We start from the raw sequence: 23,202 nt of genomic DNA on the forward strand, positions 1-23,202 counted from the left end.
GTGAACGTCAACGCAGAGAATGTGAGTAATGTGAAGTGCTTTTACAGTTTTATTTGTTTAACATTAATAACAATTCTGGTGTCTTGAAATGAAGTGTGATCAGCTAACATTAACTATGATAGTGTTAAGGCAATACAAACAAACATCTGTTTGCTTATGATAGCTTCTAACCGTATTAAAGTCTCTAAAAACAACTATTCGTTAGCTATAGCTTTCGGCAAAAGCATTACCAAAAGCATTAGCTTCGTTAGCATATTTGATCATTTGTTTAATGAAACTAGCGTGATTTTGGCAAGCCCAACTAGGTGTCATAGTTGAGTAATTGAATCACTAATTACAGTAAGAGTGTGAGTAATGTGAATCATGTTTTGTTTTTTTAAAGTTAACAACTATTCTGTTGTATTGAACAGCCATACAAGCAACAAGTGCTAAATGTAATCTGTTAGCCTATGATGACTCGCTGCAAAACCAACTGTTAACCATTTTGTTTATTTGTTTAATGAAACTGTATGTTATGGTTATGTTATTGTCTTTGTCACTTTCTAATTTCATTCAGAGGGACATGCCTTTGATTCGGAAGTGGTGGTGTCTTCTTCTCATGGAGCATTTTGAAATACAAGGTTATGAAAGCCCTTAACAATATGTGTGTTTTGATTTAAGTAACACTTTATTTTGAGAGTCACTTGTAGATAATCTATTATATTAGGTTAACCATGTACAGATCAGTAGACCATCAGTAACAAGAGCTGTAAAACTCTGGATGGCAATATCTGTTGAGATTATTAATGCATATCAATTGTGCACCAATGCCTTAGCCTTTCCCTATGCAATACTTTAGATGACGTCTTGTTCTTATTGTTTCAAAGGCATGGCCAAAGGTTTTTCTTCTGGACTCTGGAGGCCAGAAGCTTGCTGGAGGGAACCCTTCAGCCAATATTCAGAGTGCCACGACAGGTTATCTCCCTCGAGAGGGAACAGCAGACCCCGCCTCACCCCCAGTGAAGAGAGCATGGACTTTCGAGCGGCTCTTTTTTGAGAAAAGAGCTATATTCCTGTTTGGCTGGGCGAATTGCAAACCACGCCCCGTAAAACTCCCAAAAAAGTTTTGTGAAGCCGCCATTTTATTATCCTCGCATTAGCATTATTAGCATTATCATTAGCCCAGCGCAGAAACGCAGAGAGACTAACTTATGGCAACACAAAATAAAACATGGGAGCGGTGGAGATGAGGAGGTGTCGGCGTTCTGGCGATTTACTCGGAAGGCTTCAGTAGAAGCTGCTGGGACTCCCAGCAGCTTCTACTGAAGCCAGTCCCCAACTCCGGGGACTTCCGGCCGGGGACTTTGGGCGGCAGTATACGCCGTGAAGTGGTTTGCGGCCTGCCAGTAAACCCAAAGCAGAAGAAGAAGAAGTGACGTCAGCGGCTTCATTTGCCTAATCCACCCCCAGGGACTTTTTCTGGTGTGAACGCGATCTGTAGGCTACTTAGTTCATGCGAACTAAAGAGTTCGCATGAACTAAGTTCGCATGAACCTTTGTGGGAAAAGTACCGCAGTGTGAACGCGGCTATAGTCAAGTTACATTACTTATTACATTTTTAACAGGGTAATTACTCATCTGTAACCTACTACATTTAAAAAAAGTAAACTTCCCAACCCTGATAATTAATTATAGTCAGATAATTAATTAAACTTCAACGGATGACAAAAGCATGTCAATATGATCTGTGCGTCCGCTACATTAAATCAGCAGTAGCCTAAGTTCTGTCTTCAGTGTAAATGCTTCTTTAATAGTCATTGTATTACAATTTGAATTCATTGTAAATAATCTTCACTGTGCTGACTGCCTGTTTACCGTTTATCAGACAGTCTCATCATTTTTGACATGTTTTGTAATATTGCATGAGGTGTTTTAGTCAGTTATGTCGGCCTATTATGTAGGTTAGCATCTGTCGTGTCAGAATCTAACAATTAGGCCTAATTTATGTCTGTCTGTGAAATTGTTTCAAAATGTTCAGTTTGACCAATTAGGCTCTCTCTTTTTCAAGATGCATATTTCAATCCAAGAGGGGAGATCCTTGCCGGACCTTCAACGGTGCACGACTTGTTGCAACGACTTTCACTGCCCGTTCTGTGTCTCTGGTTTGTTCTCTCCAACCAAACACAGCAAGGTCAAAAGCCATCTAGAGAGCCACTTCCACCGTGCAGTTCTCCATGAAGGTAAAGTTAGCAAACATTCTCTTGTGAAATGCAAATGGGGTTGCAATGTGTCTGCATTAAAAGCAGCCTGAATGTTATGATCAGTTCCATTTGAGCAATACATCAAAACAAGTCCTATGATTTGTTTGTGGTGACCAGTTACTTGATCCAGATGTTTGGTATTCATAATTTACACTTTAAATAATATGATCACAAAATAATAATACTACAATTCTATGTTCTTATGTTCAAGGGTATACCATTCACAGATGTGGATTAAATTGCCGACCGGTATATAATTTCCACTGCAGCTACTGCCAATACTTTAGATGACGTCTTGTTCTTATTGTTTCAAAGGCATGGCCAAAGGTTTGCCTTCTGGACTCTGGAGGCCAGAAGCTTGCTGGAGGGAACCCTTCAGCCAGTGTTCAGAGTGCCACAACAGGTTATCTCCCTCGAGAGGGAACAGCAGACCCCGCCTCACCCCCAGTGAAGAAACAGCAGACCCCGCCTCACCCCCAGTGACTGACCAATCCGATTTAAAGCGTACTCTGTAATCGTATCATTCTTCCAGCTGTATACTTCCCTGCTGAATATATTTACTGCTTACCGTATATATAATATCTTATTTATATCTACGAATTGATGTTTGTTTCTGCAATGCTGTTAAGATGCTAAACTTCACTTTGTTAATTAAGGTAATTAAGGTGAATCTAATCCACTTAATTTAATCGGTGCTAGCTAAGGCTACCTAATGGCGGGGAATTACAGCTCTTCTTACAATTGACGCAAGGAACAATTAGTTTAAATCACATTTACCTACATTGCTATTTAAAGCATCGTCAATATATCACATTTATTGTGTATTCCTGTTATTACACAAAGGTAAAACAGCCTGACTGATACTGGATTATTTAGGTAATAACAATAATATACAACTGACGTATAATATGAGCTCTGCCAAAACTGCCTGACAGCAGACCCCCACAGTGTGGAAATTAAAATAAATAAAAATGTATTCTGAACTGAAATGCCTCTCGGTCAAACTGCTTGTTTATCTTTTGCAGGCTGCATGAACACACTAACAGTTGTTTTTCAGTAATCTAGCACCTCTTCGAGACACCTTTGATTTATTAATAATAATAATGAAACGAGAAGTATGATACTGTAGAAGGAACAGTGTTTAACAGAGTTGTTTTCTTTTTAATAATAATGAAACGAGAATTATGATACTGTAGAAGGAACAGTGTTTACAGTGTTTTACAGTGTTGTTTTCTTTTAACAAAAACATACCAAAAACTAAATTAACAGTGTTGTTTAAAGGTGGGGTAGGTACGTTTTAGAAACCGGCTCGAGATACACCTTTTGTTATATTCCATGGAATGCTCTTAACATCCCGATAGCAATGAATATCTTAAGTCCTTTGACAAAAAATCCATAAAAAATGTCATCTGTAGAAGTCGTAAAAAGTACAAAGTACAACCAATCCGGATGGCCTACCTGCCTGTCAGCCTACCATCGGGGCACAAACTTATCTCGTGCCCTAATTGGTCATGTGCGTGTTCGTGTGTGTTGGAGGAGGGGCTCTATAAGGAAGTGGCAGATTTTCTCCGTTTGTGTATTTTCAAATTCTAGCGATCTCGAGCCGGTTTCTCAAACTTACCTACCCCACCTTTAATATACATATAAAAGACATAAAAGACTATCTTTTTTAAATGCTCAACTAAATTAACAGTGTTGTTTCGTCACCCAAAACGAAATTAACAGTGTTGTTTGTTTAATATACATATAAACATTCATGTGAACGTGCGTTGACCGTCACGTGCTCCGTCACCTGCCGCCGTCACCTGCTCCGTCGGACCTGTGTGTGCGGTTCTACAAGTGCGGTCCTGTAACTGCTGTCTCCGACGCTGCAGCTTCATACTATTAATATTTTAACTGAGACTTTTTCCGCCACAAAACCGGAAGTGAGGTTTCTTCTTGTTTATATTACGGAACACTTACCGCCAACAAATCTTTATTAAAGGTGGGGTAGGTACGTTTCAGAAACCGGCTCGAGATACACTTGTTGTTATATTCCATGGAATGCTCTTAACATCCCGATAGCAATGAATATCTTAAGTGCTTTGACAACAAATACATAAAAAAATGTCATCTGTAGAAGCCGTAATACTGTAAAAAGTACAACCAATCCGTTTAGCCGGCCTACCTGCCTGTCAGCCTTCCATCGGGGCACAAACTTATCTCGTGCCCTCATTGGTCATGTGCGCGTTCGTGTGTGTTGGAGGAGGGGCTCTATAAGGAAGTGGCAGATGTTCTCCGGTTGTTTCTCAAACTTACCTAACCCACCTTTAACCTTATGCCAGGGATGGGCAACTTTGATGGTGGTGGGGGCCACATAATTGATGTACTGGCCACCAGGGGGCCGCAGATTCACTTGGAACACACAAAAATTCCATGTGTTGTATGTAATTATTAACAAATATACTAAGTCTGATATCTTCATTGACATTTTACAATCAAAGGGAACATCCCCAATAAATGGGAACATCCTCTAAGTGGCATGTTTGTATTGAACAGGTTATTAAACAGTGGAATAAAGCTATTTTAAACTATTGGAAAGCACGGAAATTGTGTGTATTGAGATTAACCCAGACATTAGTTGTCTAACTTGAACCTAAAACACTTGTAGCCAGTCTCTGCATTCTCCTTATTCCACAATAAGGGGAATGTCAACACACCCGCACTTTGCTGTTCCTCAGCGCCACTCCCCCTCCCTCCCGCTGAAATTATGAATGAAAAGCGTAGTAATCATAGATAACACGGCAGGGTCCGTGACAGTTTGTTTTCATCTGATTTCAAATAAACAAAGTCTTTTTAAGAATATTAAACTTTTTCCGCCAAATTCAGATGATAAATACAACTTTTAAGCTTGTAAAGGCATAATTATAAGAGGCAATTTAACGTCACAGCAGGCATAACAACAGCCGGTGTTTCTTGTGAGGGTTGCCCCGGGAAACAAACACAATACACACAAATGCATCACAGATTATTTTGTGGTATTTGAAATCATGTACGCAGCTCGCGACGTAACTAGGAGTCTAGTGGACGGTATCAGTACTACAAGTAAAACAAATGAAACAAAAATAAAAAAAGATTTAATTAATTTTTTTTTAATTAATTACGTTGTTTATAAATTAATATGAGGGCCGCAAAAAGAGGAGGTGGGGGCCGCATGCGGCCCGCGGGCCGCCATTTGCCCATCCCTGGTCTATGCCTTATACCAAAGGTAATCGTTAATGTTGGCTATGCTGCCTATTTACAAACAGTCATCATTAGGTAATCATTAAATACCTAACACTGCACTGTAATTTTTAAACTTATATTTTATACCTATATTATTCTATTTTAGCTTATTTTATTTCTATTTTATTCTCTTCGTTTCTGAATGACTGTTGTGTTTTTAAATGTCCTTTTATAATGTGATTCCATTGCACCATATCTCAAATATTTTTGTTTTTCGTGTTGAAAGGTTCTCTATAAACACATTTGCTTTGCCTTAGAATCACATTAATTAATTCATCTTTCAAAAATATTACTTTTTGTTTCTGCTGGTTTTCATAACAGTATTGACTTTCATGCACTAGATATTTTAAAACCTGTTTACAAGCAATCCATATTGCAAGATTTCCAAAGATACACTTGGTATTCTGTCCAAACAAGCCATGGATAAATGTGTGTCCTCACTGAAACATTTAAGGAGGGCAGGCCCATAATGACCTTCACACTGCAGCGCCCATTTAGAGTGAGAGGAATGGAAATGTCAACTATAGAAGTCAGTGAGCCAAGAAAACATCACAGAACTAAAACTGGTCTGATGTCTGGAAACCGATACAAACAACATGTGACGTTATCAGAGTCTTGACAGTTCTTTGCAAATGAGGGCAGTGCTCAGAAATTGGCCTAAATTGAAGCTAGATTGATGGTCTCTCTTTTTACGGAGAAAATCGATGTGATACAATATGAGAGTTAGTATGAAGCATCAGAGATAAATAGACGTGACTGTATCTATTTGTTTGTGGACATATTAATCAGGCCCAGTACATCAAGTCAGAAAATGAATTTTAGCCCAGCCGATATGAGATTAGTTAAATAGACAGGCCCACAACTCAGAAGGAAGAGGCATTACACATTTAATGTTTTCCAGGTTACACAAATCACATTAAAACAGGGCCTCGATTCAAGCTGCATATTTGTGCATGCAAAACATCCCGGACAAAGTTTCTTTTCAAGTGTGTCAAGCCTCCTAAAAATAATTTAGTGCACACTAATCCAGATCCCTCTCCTTTTTAATTAGTGGGAAGGTCAGGATTGTCAGATGAAGCGAATGAAATACAGGCTTAAGTTTTAATGAAGATACCCACTGCAGTAAGATTCACAACACATTCCCTGATTGTAAACAAATACAAAGTTGTAAACATATCCATCCATCATTTGAATGGGTGAAGTTGGAATATATTGTTTGGTTTTGAACACTTTATTATTTAACCTTGGAATCAGAAAAAGGGTATAGACATGGGGAAGAATAAGTCATTATTTTGCAAAGTACAACCTGTTTGTGAGATGTAAATATAAAAAGAACAGCCCCATACGCCTGTCTCTGGAGTTTCTGAGTGAAACATATTCATTATCATGTTCATATTCCCAGTGAGGCTGGATGCTTATATCTGTAACAAGAAGACTGAGACTATTTCAGCAGCACATTATCAATGCAGATCTCCTCCTCTGTCTGCGGTGCTCACCAAAGAATGAAGAGATCTGCTGTTCCTGTTTGCAGTATTATACAACATCTTAAATTAACTGATTGTCCAGTCTTGCATATCAGCGGTCAGACAGTTTATGAGGCAGATTAGACGACGACACACGTTTCTCAGGGATTTAGCTGGGAGTGAATCTTAAGGCTAGTTTCTTCCGAGACAAATTCCAGATAATCATCTCTGTATCATATCTGTGGTGATGAGCGCAACCAAAGGGATAACAGTGAGGAGATGGGGAAATAGCTCTCCTCAGGAACGATATCTTTATGAATAACTGTTTTGACAGAAGCGGAAAGATTATATTGCATTTGGGGGGGGGTTATAACAAAACGTTTTAGCTTATTATAAGTATTATCCACAGGATTAGTAACAATATGGAATCTCTTTTAAATCCATTAAGATGATCTGCACACCAAATACCAGGTTTAAAGCAGTTTGTGGTAAAATACATTCAATACAAAGACATCCAGGGACTCAACAGCATATGCATGTGTCACAAAATCTACAACAATGACCTCTTTATCCATGATTGTTGAAGCTATTAGTATTGGTTACTTCGAATCTAATGAGATTAACAACACAAGTACATAATATCCACTTATGTGTGCAAACATTTATCCATCTGGTTTGAACAAAATAGTGAAACAGGGGTTAATCTGAATTGATATCTGATGGATTGCCATGACATTTTCTAAAAGCATTCATGTTCCTCAGTATCCTAATGACTTTGGTGATTTCCCTCTTGCGCCACCATGAGTTTATCATGTCTTTCTTTTCAAAGTTAAATGTCAAAGATGGATTGCCTTTCAATTTGGTCGAGGGAGATTGTTGTTAATGTAGCCATTGAAATCCATTGACATTTTTGGATTCCTTACAGCATGGAATCACACATTCATTAATGTTACACTTTCAATTTGAAGCCCCGGCGTTACAGTTGTAGTTAACATTTTCCACCAGAGTGAGCCTTTGTCCCCGATGCCTTATGGGGCAAGGTTTTCGGCACCATATTATAAAACGCATCATAATCAATATTGTGCTCATCATTGAGAGATATATCAGACTGTGTAAAATCACCTAAAGCTATCAAACTAATCCAATTTGAGTGTCTCTCAAAACTCAGCATTAGGTAAACAAACTTGCATTTAAAGGTTTAACATAAAAAATCAAAACATGTTGCAGGCATGATCAGGGCTAAGGTTTGTTAAAAGATATAACTCAATGAAAGGGAAAATACATATTGACAAATCACTTCATGTCAGTTTTTTGACGGACATGTTTGTCCTCTAAGAATATCAGAGCAAAGGGGTTAAGAACAACAGTTTTTGTTGATTAATAATAAATAATGCGGCCATAAATCATCTCCACGTGGCTGTAGGTCAGCGACCATCCTTCCTCCACAAGGTTGTGTCAGGTAAACCATGCAGGTGGATACATTATAAGGTGATGCATTATTTAAGAGCGCTCGATTGACTGACCAAACTTTGTTGTTACCTCAACAGACCTTGTTTTTCAACCCTGTGAATTAATTCAGCCTTAAATGACCAAACTGCTTTGGAAGAGCGGCTTTTATTAGCAATTTAGAGAAAAAAGCGCTACTATTTACATGGACAATGTGTGTCTTGGGAGGTCATTAGAGCAGACTGAATAATTCTGTAAATAAGCTTCTGGCAAAGTCACTGCACTTCTTCTCTCAGACAAGCGGGACATGCCAGGAAGAACTTTTCAGAAAACTCAATCGACCTAACTTTGTGTTATTGTGTTGTGATATGCAGCAGCATGACACACATTTGCAAACCAAGAGAAACAACCAACACAAGGAAATTCAATTAAGCTTTTTCTGGAAGCATCCGATAAGTTTATGGAAATTAAAGTTTTATGCAAATATGTTGTCTGCCTGGACCTGTGCCCGATTACGAGACACTGCACAATATTGCATTGGAATTAGCATCCCCAGAAAACTCAACAGCTGTCTAACAAGCCCAAACATCAACATCACATGCGCAGAATATTTTAAAAGAGATTTCATATTATCTGCATGCTCTTAACATATCACCTATTGCTGTACAAATTATCAATAACCCATCGTTCCAGCAAAATCACTTCCCCCACTGAGTCTCCCGCACAGCAGTTATTGTTTTCTCAAAATGTAATATAAAGACACACATCAATATTAATGCTTGTGATAAATTCTTTATTTAAAAACAACACTTACAATTTCTTAGAAGGACAGACAAAGTGTGAGGGGAAATGCATGTGAAGAGTACACTGCAGATTTCAGAGCAGAGGACTCTGACATCTTGTGGGCAATACATGCAACTTCAGGGACAGGCGCTGTGTGCATTGTACAGAAATGTAATTGTATGTAAAAATCTAATTTTGCTTAAATTAATCCAGCAGATGTTTTGGACACATGCAACTACAACTCAAGATATTGGCACTGTGCATTGTTTCTGTTATAATGTACACTATTATTCAAACAACTTGGTCATCTTATGGGCTGGAAACTTATAAATACATGCTCCCCTACCAATAATACTGTATTGACCCATCTTAAAAAACCAGAAAAACTGTTTATTTATTCATAAACATTTGACATAATCCTCTCCTCACCCTCAGTTGTTAGATCAAGTTGTCATTAGTGAGTGTGAGTGTAAGGCTGCCTCTCTCTGGAGGCATAAGGCACAGTTTGAGTAAGATGCCACGGGGATAAGGTCCCTGCTGTCGGTGGCAGCTGGCAGGCAGATGCTACCTGGAGACGGTGGAGCTGGCGTGTGATTGGCTAGAGGAGGTGGTGGCAGCGCTGAGCTGAGAGAAACCACTATGACTGGACTGCAGACTGGTCATGGATCCCCTGAAATAACAGAAGAGAAATGTTAATTCTACCTAATAAAAAAAACGTATAAAAAGTGTTCTAGTACAGTACATTTACTCAAGTACTGAAAAGAAATACAATTTTGAAATGTCTTTCCTGGATCATTTCTTCTGACGCTATTTTATATTTTTACTGATGTGAATATTGTTCTTTTTATTACATTTATTTGACAGCTTTTGTTTTGGGTCATTTTACTGATAAGGATTTAAAGCTAAAACTAAATATATGATTATAGGTTAAAATATCCAGCAGTAGTATACAAAGAAATACAAAAAGTCCCACCAACATACATTAATGCATTTACAGTAAACACCATTAATATATGATTCTAAAACGGGCCATACAAATGCAAAACAAGTACTTTTAATTTTGGAACGAGTCTTTTTTTTATTACAGTACTGTTTTTAATTTAAATCAAGTTAGATTTTGAAAGCATGAATTTTAATTGCAGACACATTATTTTAACAATTCAGCATTGCTTATTTACTTTAGTAATAAGTCTGACCGTCTTCCACCACATGAAACGGGTGTAAACATTTCTGAAAGGACAATTTACTTCCAGAAATATCACATTGATTTTTGATCAGCCCACACAGCCTCAGTGTAACACAAAGAAAGACAGGACACGAGCAGGGAAAGCAACTGACCTGAAGTCATGGGAGGCCAGCACCTCGGTGTAGTACATGATCTTACACTTGTGGGAGGAGACCTGCAGCGAGGCCAGCACGTCGTCCACTCGCGGCAGGCTGGAGGCGGAGCAGGCCGGGGAGCTGTGGAAGCGCCACTGCAGGATGTAGCAGCCGGGCCAGCGCGTCACGTGGGAGCCCTGTTGATCAGAGGAGAGCCGAGTATCGATATGAGACTGAGGTGGTGGAGAATTTAATTTGCTTTAAAAAAAACAGATAGTGTATGAGCCACTTTAGCACATATTGATATATATTATACTTGAGAAAATACGTTTATGTTGTAAGTTAAAGATGCCCTTTTATGCTCATTTTCAGGTTCATATTTGTATGTTGTGCCTCTAGTGCAAAATGTTTACATGCTTTAATGTTCAAAAAGGTATTTTCTCGTACTGCCGGTGATGGAGAATTTAATTTGCTATAAAAACAACAGACATTGTAAAAGCCACTTTAGCACATACAGTATTTATACTTGAGAGAAAGGATGTTTATGATGGCATGACAGATAATATTCTTTAAATAATGTAAGTTAATACAACTGTTTTTGTATAGTTTCGTGTATATATATATATATTATTGGACAATGCTAAAGTTAAAGGTGACCTTTTGTGTTCATTTTCAGGTTCATATGTATATGTTGTGTCTCTACTGTGACGTGTCTCCATGCTTTAATGTTCAAAAAGCTCTTTATTTTTCTCATACTGCCTGTCCTGCAGCACCTCTTTTCACCCTCTGTCTGAAACCAGAGCCCAGTCTGCTCTGATTGGTTAGAGATGCCCCACCTAGCCAATTACCTACAATGTGTTGGAGCGCTTTGTGTTACAGTGATGTCTCTATGATAGGGAAGAAAACAAAGGAGTCCAATCGAAGGGTCTTCAGGCCGGGGGGGTTGTGAGGCAGGTTTGGGATTTTAGACTTTACAGACCATTTACATGCACATAAACCAATCCAACACACTACAGGGAAGGGATGCCCCTTTAAGTTCAGGCATAAAGACAGGTGATGGTGCCGTTAGAAAGCTCTCTGACCTGTACGCTCTCTCCCTCCTTGCAGATGAGGGCTTTCTCCACCATGCTGTAGTCCTGGCCCAGCACCCAGTTCCTGTCAATCATCTGGGGGTTAACGGCCCCTGGGGAGGTGATGCCATGGGCCCCGAGAGTGTCTTTCTTAGGGGGCTGTGGGACCCATTTAGAATGGTATATGTTGAAATGTACATCTCCTTTACACACGTCAAAGTCCCAGGTGATGACGGAGGAGGCCTCGGTGATCTCGATCAGCATCTGCAGGAGGATGTCAGGAGATTAGAAACACAGATGGGCTCACAGCAGGCCATTTAACCGTTGTATATTCATCTAAAACTGCAGCGTGGATTCCTTCCAGCAGGTGGCACCCTCATCCACATAATAATCATCTGTGGATTTGAAAAACTATTTCAAAAGCAGGAGTCATACCTCATATGGGGCTCCCTTGAAAATACAGGCACACTTATAGATGGAGTCAGTCAGCAGGCGGTTCTCCTCACTCTCCAGCTCTTCTGCCGTCCTGTACAGAGATTTGGGGACCATACCTCCCTCGGGGATGTCACACTGTGGACAGAGAATAAAAAAACAAGCTGAACAAAGTGACAACTCTCATAAATGTAGGTTTTCATGTGGACATTTCTCTGTTTGTTTGTTAACCCTTCGATGCACGAGTGACTGGACCCTACACTCTTCCATAAGTGGGTCAAAAACGACCCGTATTAGAATAATATGTTTTTATGCCATTTTGGTTAAGAAAAATCACTTTTATAATATTTAGTATTATATTTTGATTCACACTAGAAATATTTTATATTTAATTTTTCACAATTTAACAAAAAAATGTACATTTTGAAAAAAAACGTTTTGAACATATTGATGCAAAGATCTCCGCTATTCTGAGACCCTCACAGCATTCCAGTCCCTTTTCAAAACTCATCTCTTCTCCTCTTGTCTACTCATAGCCCACCCCCCCCTATCAATCCATGCCAGTTGATCAAGTTTGATAGTCCTATACCCCCCCCACCCTAACCTTCCCTTATATTGTAAAGCGATTTTGAGTCCTTGAAAAGCCCTACACAAATATAATGTATTATTATTATTATACTGACAGGTATCAGATCTTGCTGTGTAAAATAACCTTCCTGAGAGGTGTCACTTGTGATGTAGTCTGTGCGGTCCACAGTGAATGTATTCCTGACAGCAACAGGTGATAAGAATCAAAGGTTCCCAGAGGATTCCATAGGAAATGCATGCGGGTCATTTTGGACCCACTTATGGAAGCTTGGGGTAGAAATACAAAAACTACAATTCTTAAAATGTGAATGGCATGATATCCAAAACATGTTTTTTGAGGAATAGCTGGAATATGAAATGATACAAAAATGTAATTACAAAGATACTTCAAGAAAACCACCTCACCGGGTCCAAAAAGACCCACTTATGCATCTAAGGGTTAAAAGAGAAGCTAAAGGCCATTGCACATTAAAGAAGGTGCAGCCATAACGACTGATAAAGAGTCTGGTACATATTTTGTATCCGTATAAATTCTAATAAAGTCGGTCGCAGAATTCCATGCACATGTCTTTCATCTTGTCCATGTGCTAAGCCTTTTTTGAAATGCAGTGTGTTAGTCCTTGGGGGCTGAAAGCACATTTGTCTTTTACATTTTTATACTTTGAATATATTGTTAAAGCATTCAGTAAAATCGACAAATACCGTTGAACATATTTATGGCCGCAATTTAAAAAACTATTACAATATACTGCCTCCAGAAGAAACCTCCACCCGTTTGTATCCACATAATCATCTCTATTCATGCGATGTAGGAAATCACTCCAGCTTTCAAAGCGGGACACATACTAGGAAAAATGCAATCATTACAATCATAGTCTTTTTAAACGTTTTTGTCTGAACACTATTATATGCATTATAGGGCTGTACCCGAATATTCGACTATTCGAATATTCGTTCGTTGGCCAACTATTCGGGTTTCAATTTCATTATTCGGATATTCGTTTTTTTATATATTTTTCTAAATGTATGCTATTAATAAAGGCGAATTGCCATATTCTTATACTATATTTATACTTTTGAATTGCACTGTTAAAATGCGGAAATATGTACAATCATTCACTGTTCACAGTCGCGAACGCAAACGGCACGCTTCACCTCTCTTCACCTCGTTTCACCCATAAAATGCCGAATACTTCAGCTGTGTGGGACCATTTTAAATTGGATGACGGTAAAAAGAAGGCAGTGTGCCAAATATGTGATAAGAAACTGGCCTACCACGGTGGCACAACAACTCTGAAAAGTCACCTGGATGCTGTAAGTAGTAGCCTAGCTTAGCTTAGCTGTTGTGAAGTTGCCATGATGAAGCTGCTTTATCCGCCGTTTAAACAGTAACGTTAAACATGATAAAAACGTGCACTTACTTTGCTTGGAAAATAGTTGCAAGCAAGCAACCGAATTGTTTTTTTTATATTAGTTTTTTAATTTTATCAGAATAGTGAAAATAATAGGAGTAATGTGGGAACATCTGGGGCTAAGGCAATTATTGGCATAAAGTTGAGTAGCTCAGCCTAATAATAAATTGTGTCCATAGGTGCATCCCCACGCATCCCAGCCATCAACATCCTCAAAAATACAGCAGACCCTACAGTTCCAAAAACCGATAACGGAGAAAAGAAAGATAGAGATAGAGATAACAGATGCCATAGTAGATTTCATCGCTATGGATATGAGACCCATTTACATAGTCGAAGGCGAAGGCTTCAGAAAATTAATGAAGAAGATGGAGCCCGGCTACACTGTCCCCAAACGCTCCAGTATTTTAGATGCCATGTCTCTGAAGTACAGCGATCACCGAGACCAAATTGTAACTCAGATTGAAAACTCAACTGCCGTAATTTTACAACGGACATTTGGACCTCGGTGCGTATGGAGGCGTATATGGCTGTCACCTGTCATTTCATAACTCGGGAGTGGAAACTCTGTAACTTTGTTTTGGAAACCAAAGTAATGGAAGTAAACCATACGGGAGTAAACATTGCAGAACAGCTTGGAGAAGTGGCGGACGCCTTTGCCATTCCGAATTATAAGCGAGTAGCCGTTGTCCACGACAATGCCAGCAACATGAAGCTGGCAGCTGAAATATGTGTTTTGTATCTTTGTTTGACTGTTCAGGTTGTAAAATGTTATAGACGGAATGTGGAACCAGATGTGGTCCCCGGGTGCTGCGCTGGGTTAAATGCAGAGGACACATTTAGTTTTAATGTTTGCGAGTACTGAGACAATAAATACATATAAATCGTAATAGTATGCTCTTTCTGCGCTTCTGCTTAACAGCGTGTTGTCAGGTGTCTCGGATTCGGAGCATGTTATGAAACCTTTTGGGAAAAAAAAAAATGTGAAAAAAAAAATGTGAAAAAAAAATGTATTAAAAAAAAAATACAAATCTCTCCGCACCGAATATTCGAATATTCGTTGCTGATTACTACCGAATATCCGGAGCCCGAAAAATGGTATTCGGGACAGCCCTAATGCATTATGAACGGTACACTGCGGACTCACCATGCAGTCTCCTCGCAGGAAGTCAGGGATGATTTCATTGTCAATATAATCCACCAATCCTCCTGGATCCTTGTAGTCGTTTCCAGCGTAAACAAGAAACTTCTTCCGGGTGTTCTCATCAATCAGAGGGCTCACCTGGGAACAACACGCCAACGATCATCAGAAAACGCAACAGCATTTTATCAACTAAACTAAAGTCAATCCATGAAACTCTGGAATATTCATGTTTAAGAAATACAGAGATCGGCTGGTTGATGGTGTTGCTAAACATCTGAATGTGTACTTTATACTTATTTTATCATCATATAAGCTCATACTATAGAAGAAGTTTTCCATTTGTTGCATATACTTAAAATCTGCTCGTATAATGCCTCCACTGTATATTGCTTTTATTACTTTTTTGATTTATTTCTTTGCTGAATGCCATTACTACAAACCACACCATCATGCTGTACTGTAGCAATGATCTGATTTCCCCCACGAGGATCAGCATGGTTGCAATTACATTCCCCTTTATTTCTTTATTTTAATATTCTCATATTCACAACGTTGCACCCAGTAAGATTCATCCTCTGTGTCTGTACCAGAGGTCGCGTTAACCGAATAGTTTCCGTCTATGACCGATTTTTTTTTAAACAATGACGGAATAATCTGAAAGCAGTCGGTTATTTTGACAGATTAGGCCTCTTTAAAACCACGTTAATGGCAGACATGTATTCTTTCTCACCAGGGTCCAGAGCACTGGGAAGACTCTGGGGGCCCGCAGTATGAGCAGGCGGCCCAGGGTCTCGGGGTAGTTGGCCTCCACCACCTCGATGATCCTCAGCAGAGCCTTCACTCCCGGTCTCCACAGGTGACGCATGTTGAGACCCTCCAGATCCACCAGGCAGGTCCAGCAGCTGACCGACACATTGACCGAGACATTAGATGGCCGTGGATTTTAAGTGCGTGTGATTTGCGGGTAATCACAGAAGGTAGACTTAATATTTAAACCTTTACCTGATTGGTCGACCAAAGACTCTTGTGTTTTCCTCACAACGCCTCAGACCCTCTTCGTTGATGGACAGGACCTGGGTTATAATTAAGTCGCAGCATTAATGTAACGGATCAAATTCAAAGGTGTACAGTACTTCGCCCACAAAATTATCATAGATACCATTTGTGAAAATAATCTTGTCTCGCACAATTCTACTGTGAACGACTAATGAAATACGTACTGTAAAAGGCATGATTAATTGGAAAAAATGTGTAAGCAAACGCTTCCAAAACTAGAGCATTACAAACTTATTTATCCAGTTGTAGGCTCACTACTCCCAAAACGCATATTTTTACTATTTATTTAAAACACTGACAAAAAAGTGTTCAAAGACTTTTTCAAAATGTTTGTATTACTCCTCAGTCACAAGGCCTGAATACAAAACAAAGCAGGTTAGCAATTGATATACCTATGACACAATTTGGGGTTGAAGGATTCTTATTAAATTAAAATTGTCGTTAAAATATTTTTGCAAAAACGTGCATTAATTGATGTTACCTGTCTCAGCAGCCCCTCCTCTCCCAAGGCCCGCACCAAGCCCTTTGTGTCCATCTGCCCCAGTCGCAAGATATACAGAGGACGTCCCTCTAAACCACACACACACACACACACCACAAGTCAATAGGCAGATCAAGTTAGATCACTTCATGTGTGCACGTCCTCACTCAGCCCGGCGGACCAGCTGTTCCGTTAAAAGCAATGACTCATATTTAAACACGGGAGCTACAACAGATGGTGCTCAGACTTTACCGTCAATAATTAACAGGCCATTTAAACCCATGAGGACTTTTTAAATACAGACAACAAAACCCTCTCCCGCCTCTTTATCTTCACCGCCGAGTGTCCACTCCCCCCCACATTACAACAGTAGACAGGGAAATGACATGAAACCGAGTAGAGATAATATTGGCAGGCAGCCAGCATGAGACAAGTACCTCTGTCATGGTGGTGCCATCCTCCGGTGTAATAGTCCTGAAGCAGCTGCGGGCGCTCCCATGTGTCCAACAGGAAGTCCACCTGGTGCTGCTTCCTCCAGGTGAGCGATTGGCACAAGAACTCCCTGGCTTTGTCCATGTTGAAATCTCTGGCCCTCAGGAAGCGGAGCACATGCTGATCCTTAGGAATCTGAAAGTTAAAATGAATAATACATTCAAAGACCTTTCCCAACCTTTAATCCAATGAACGCTTTCTATTCATCACCAAGTGGGCAGATGTCCAGGCACAATGTGCGTTTTACATAATTGCACAAACTTCTGTGCAGTCAAACAATCTCTGTGTGTGTGTGTGTGTTTTTGACCTTGCCCTTGTGGGTTTCCTGGAGCCACTGGCGCAGTCGGATAAGACAGCTCTCCTGCAGAGGCGTTAAATCACCAAGGTAACGCCTGATGTAGTCGGCATCCAACTTGTCTGCAGGCCAAAGAACATGCTCAATGTAAAGTTAGCACACGTCGCATGCATACACATCTGAGAAACAGGAGCAGTACAATAGATTTTTTACTAGTGTGAGATTCAATGCTTTTAAAATCCTATATACAGTATATACATATTATTATAATGTATAGACTTAAAGTTAAGTCCTATGTAAATATCTACATCCTGGATAAATCTACCGTAAAAAAGTCAATATAAAAATGAGCAGGGCTTACAAGAAATGATTATATTAATAGTAAAACTGGTAAACTATTGATTATAGCACCAGATCAAGACACATTTCTTCTAACCCAATCACTGTACTGTGTTGGGTGTTAGCTGCGACTCTACAACTGATTGTGACTAGAGATGAAACACTGACCGTCAGGAGAGCCAGGCACGATCTCAGCGTCAGCGTCCGCGTCTGTACTGTCGGGTCCCGTCTGAGCACTGCTCTCTGGGATGGGTCTGGCTATGGAGCGGGGGGGCAGCCGGAGCCTGATAGTGCCGGAGACAACAGGCGGGGTCCATTGAGGTATGGCGGTTACTCCTTCGTCCTCCAGCTCTCTGAGGTAGTACTCTATCATTTCTTTTCCCTACAACACAACAAGGAGACGGTACTTTTTAAGTTACTGGGAAACGGTGGAAGGTGGTGGCGATTAAAGTTCATTCAAAGATGCACACCTTTTTAATGCTGCTTGCATACTGTTTCATAGCTATCTTCTCTGCCGAGTTCTCAAATCCAAAAAAGGACTTAATATCCAGACTAGCCGTCTGTTCGAAGCACGTCCAGTCTTCATTCTCCGGATGAACCTGTGGAAGAGGACCAAAATGTATCATGTACATTACATCTTTAATACAGTAGGTTACAACCCTTGTCATGAGAAAGGGCAACATCAGCAGTGCGTTGCAAGATAATGGTTGAAAGAAATGCATGACTCGATGTACTGAAGTAATCACAAGCAGCAGAAACGATATTGCTAGTGGGGGTTATGTTGGGGAACGTCATGAAATGTTACAGCTCGGTAGGTATTATTGGAGCAAGTAACACTAGATTGACTTTAAAGACCCAACCTGTAGATACAAGTGCATTTGGCACACCGTGAGAGGATCATTTAGAACAAGTAGGCACTTGGTAGTAAAGCAAGGTTCGTATGCACATACAGCGGTGGGGATCTCGTCTATAAATGGGACCCTTTTTTGCAGTAAAAAAAAAAAATGGTATAAGTGACGAATAAAAACAATAAAGGGAGTACAACTTCAAATAAATCAAAATGTTGTTCCATCCTGAGGCTCACCGTGTAGTTGCAGGACTCGTAGACAATGACCCTGTTGGAAAACGTCTCGTTGCGCACCTCGATGTGGAGCGTCCTGTCTCTGTGATTCAGAGTGTTCTTCTGGAGAAAGTACAGGTAGTCGACACCAGCAATCTGCATGGAGATCAAAACAACATGGTTGACACTCAAATACTGTGGATCAAAACAAGCGTTCAAACCGACAGATAATGCCACATCTGACAGGCGTGGCAAACATTCCCATTTGTGTTCTAATGTCTAATTACAGCAAATGTTATGAACGTCACGTGGCCTTTCATGCTCTGCTAAAGGTCGGAGAGGACGTACCCGTTTCAGAAGCCGCGGGGCCTCGATGTCGATCATACAGCGCCTCTCCGTGACCACCGTGGATCCATCCTTGCTGTGGGTCTCATTGACAATCTCGCTGTCCACGAACACTGGGATCAGGGGCGACTTTGGGAACCTCCTCACATAGGCCTGAGAGGGGGAAAGAAAATGATTGATAAAATACATGTATAGATTCTTTAGGGTTGATGTACTTTTTTTTCGTATAGACTTGGTGTGCCTGGCTCTGTACATTATGTTCCCTCTGAAGGATGTTGCTTGTGTCCTGCCCACTATGAGGAGCTCTCTGATTGGGCAGGAAAGCGGCTTTGAATGTTCCGATTACAAGAAGGTCAGCTGATATTTCCAGAAGTCTAGACTAGACTGTACCTGGCTCATGACTACAGCATGTGATTTACATGATGTCTGTGTCTGTTTATTCAATCGTTAGAGGCTTTAACAGTTCATATAAAAGCAAACAGCCTCAGTGATGGCTTTTATGGAGTTGTACTGTCAACAGCCCACTGCAATATTGATTGAGTGGTTGTTTCAGGATATGCAAAATAGTCCAGAGTCTATATAACTAGTAGCAGCGTGGTTTCGCTGGGGAAATATTGATAAGTCACCTTACGCAGGGAACAAAGTTAACCATCGCGCTATAGCCTTAGCAGATAGGACTGGGGAGTTCCCTATCCTCTTTTAATTCCCTCTAAAAAACACATTTGTATTGGTGTGTTTTGACAAGGTTTGTTGCCTGAATTCACCTTTAAGCCATTTCTTAAAACCAATTTATATACGGCATTATCCTGATTCTGATATGTAGCTCCTTTGTTAATTGTTGTCTAGCTTTTTTTTTTTTTAAATCGCTTTTTTTTTTATTGGTCTACCATTTTGATCTCGTGGAGCAATTTAGTTGAAATTTCAAAAGTGCTATATAAATAGTGTATTATTAATTCATTGTTAAAAATAGCTGCCTGTTAAATATATAGAGTAACCATAAAGCAGTTCTGCATGGTTTAGAAACATTTGTATCACTCCTGATATACAAGATTAGTGGGAACCTAATAGCAACAAAATGTGTTTTCTTATGTAAGAAAACAATACTATCCACCATATTAAACAGCATATTCCACATTAGCGTCAAACCGGCTAACAGTTTAATGGCTGTGGAGCAAGAAAAATGCTTTGTTTTCTCAGCAAATCTTGATTATATGCAATTTTACCAGAGTCAAATACACAGTTAGCTTCGTCTATCTGTTCATTAAAAACCCAGGAAAGTCATAAAGACGTGTCATGACAGGGACAGCAATGATGTCAGTAGTTAAACATCGAGTGCTATCCAGGACACAGATTGTTAGCTGGAGTAATAAAAGTAAGGAGATTAATGAGAAGGCTCAGATAGAAATGGGGGCTGACTATTCACTGGACCGTCTCCCTCAGGCTTTCTAGGCCTGGATCTTTTCACAGGGGCAGTTATTTAGTTGTCACAAAAGACCTATTATAGGATATGTTTCCACTATGCGAAAGGATGCAAGATACATTTCACATCTGACATTTTCTGTAATAGAAGTTTCCTTGGAAATGAAGCTTGTGTAGGTGCGAACTAAGACTGCTTGGTGAAGGAGTTATAGTCTGCAGAGCAAAGTGTTACTGCAGCATTACTGCTCTGAGGATATTGCACAAGGCTTCGGCTTAATGTATAACTGCAGAAAACAAGTGCAGGCTGTGAAAGTGGGTGAAAACACATACATGGAAACGCAATTGGAATTACCTGTGTCCTACTTTTGCTCTCATTCTTACATGGATGTAAAGCATTGAGTTGTAGTTGAAGAGAACGATACATCGGTATCAAAAACAAGAATTTCACATAAATTAACATGGTGGATAAATGTTTGGAAAGTGGGATTTAGCTTGTAATTTCAGTACATGTATCTAAATGACTGGAGAATGCTTGCACTGAAATATAAATCATATATTGCTGGAAAATGTCACGGTATATTCTACTAAAACTTTTTCTTTAAACAGCAGCAATTATATAAAAATAACTTTAGGATTCCTGCCCTCTAAAATAACAACAGGACAACACACCACAGCTGCTTCCCTTTTTGTCAAAAAGTAGACTTATTTTTCATTTTGGTCTTAAATTATTTAGCAACAAGTATTTTTTCGTGCTTGTTTCAAGCTGGATGACTTATCTCCATGAATCGTACGAGCGCATCTCTGGTAAACAGCTCTGACAATTACATTGAATGATAATGTACTGAGAATTTCTTTCATCAAGGGCGGCCTTGCAAAACACAAGAGCTTCATGGAGCAACAGTTGCTTCTGTATTCTGTGCATACTCTTTACCATTACTTTGTGCATACATATCCAACACCTAGGCAAGTTAAATAGGCATAACACATTTAAATGGTGAGCCTTTTATTGGATAAAGAAATGTGAAGTTCATTAAGCAGCTCAGACCCTACATAATTCTTTTTTTAAACCACAGCATTCATTAAACAAAAGAGTGTTTACAGTATACTCTGCCTATTCACTCAACACAGCATTCATTGCATGTTATGTACTATCCAGAGGGAAGCAGAGGACCCTGGTAGGCAGACAAGGCTACAGATAAGCTGTCGAGCTTTATGAGAAAGTCTGGTTTCCTGAAAACTGCAATAAAGTGGAATCCACTGAAAGCAGTTTAATTAATATTTTCAGAATTTACATTTCGCTGTTATTACGGCAACAGTGGTGGCTAAAGATTGCAGGGGTCAAAGCTACACTGGCAACAATAATAACAAATGCACCTTGGTCTCCAGCTTAGTTGTTTGAGATAATGCACAGTAATGACCATAGCTTGCCTGTATAATGGCCCTGGATGTAAACACACTACTCACCGCCATTATCAACTCAAATGGATGCTTGTAGACCCGGACAGGGGACTGGTATTCCTGCACCATGTTGACGCCGTTTCACAGGAAACTTCTGTTAGATAAGAACACAGACCCTATCATGACTCAGCGAAAATACACACATTTATGGTACAGTGTGACTGTTGTAAACACATTACATTACATTACATTACATCAGCTGAGTAAAGTCTCAATGCATGGACACAAATACTTTCACGTGACATTTTGTATGATACTGCAGATTCGTGTTAAAACGTAGAAGAAGAAAACAATAGGAGCCACCAGTAAGCATCTTTAGGCTACATAATATCAATAATTAATGAGAATAGATTGATACCGAGTTTACAAACTATACTCGGACATGGAGTACGGTCAGTGAATACGGCCTGAGAAGCGAAACAAAAAAGAAACTTGACTTACTCTTGAATCCTGGCTTCTTAATGTATGGTGCGTCACTGTTTCTCTCCAACTCTCTGTGTATTATCCATACTGTCAGCTGGCAAGGGAAAGAAGTAAGCTAGTTTTCTAATTTTGTAAACACGAGAAATGAAAACTACAGATGGTCCATCCGTTAGTCTGAAGCACAGACTCCGCCTTCTTTTAGACAAACAGGAAGTCCGTAACACTCATTTAGTTCCAAACCATCCGACCCTTTATTGTGAAAGGATCTATGGAAAGGACACACTGACGCATTTATAACATGCAGCGGTAAGTGGTGTGATGTTACTAAGTAGATGTAATCAAGTAATGAACTTAAACACAATTGTGAAGTAATTGTACGTCTTCTACTCCGCTACAATGAAGAGGTAAATTGTGTACTTTTACTCCACTGCATTTTTTTTATTAATTAATTAATTGCATTCATTTTAACATTAAGCTTGTTTTGATTTAGACATTACATTTGGCAGTTATTTCTACATATAACTTTGACATATTAACAGTCACTACACTGATTTTGCCCAAATAAAACCAATCAATTAATTAAAATGTTTGACATTCAAAATATTACTGATCATCGGTTCTTGAGGTCATGATGGACATTAAGATTCCAATAATGAAACACGCAACCGAGGA

At 39.6% G+C, this 23,202-nt stretch overlaps 1 protein-coding gene across 1 annotated transcript; it reads right to left on the reverse strand.

The window, feature by feature from the left end:
- Positions 1 to 9,185: 9,185 nt before the first annotated feature.
- On the reverse strand, positions 9,186 to 22,772 carry LOC117451312 (SEC14-like protein 1). Its single transcript, XM_034089544.1, has 16 exons — positions 22,549 to 22,772; positions 22,114 to 22,201; positions 19,234 to 19,383; positions 18,910 to 19,041; positions 18,296 to 18,424; positions 17,994 to 18,207; positions 17,499 to 17,608; positions 17,137 to 17,326; positions 16,700 to 16,788; positions 16,165 to 16,235; positions 15,893 to 16,064; positions 15,166 to 15,300; positions 12,022 to 12,156; positions 11,599 to 11,850; positions 10,535 to 10,713; positions 9,186 to 9,866 (listed from the first exon to the last, which is right to left on the reverse strand). Exons 2-16 carry the CDS (start codon positions 22,174 to 22,176, stop codon positions 9,761 to 9,763), a joined length of 2,127 nt encoding a protein of 708 aa, XP_033945435.1. The 5' UTR covers positions 22,177 to 22,201; positions 22,549 to 22,772; the 3' UTR covers positions 9,186 to 9,760.
- Between the last annotated feature and the right edge of the window lie 430 nt (positions 22,773 to 23,202).

This window comes from Pseudochaenichthys georgianus, chromosome 8 (genome assembly GCF_902827115.2).
Source record: "Pseudochaenichthys georgianus chromosome 8, fPseGeo1.2, whole genome shotgun sequence".
Taxonomy (NCBI): Eukaryota; Metazoa; Chordata; class Actinopteri; order Perciformes; family Channichthyidae; genus Pseudochaenichthys; species Pseudochaenichthys georgianus.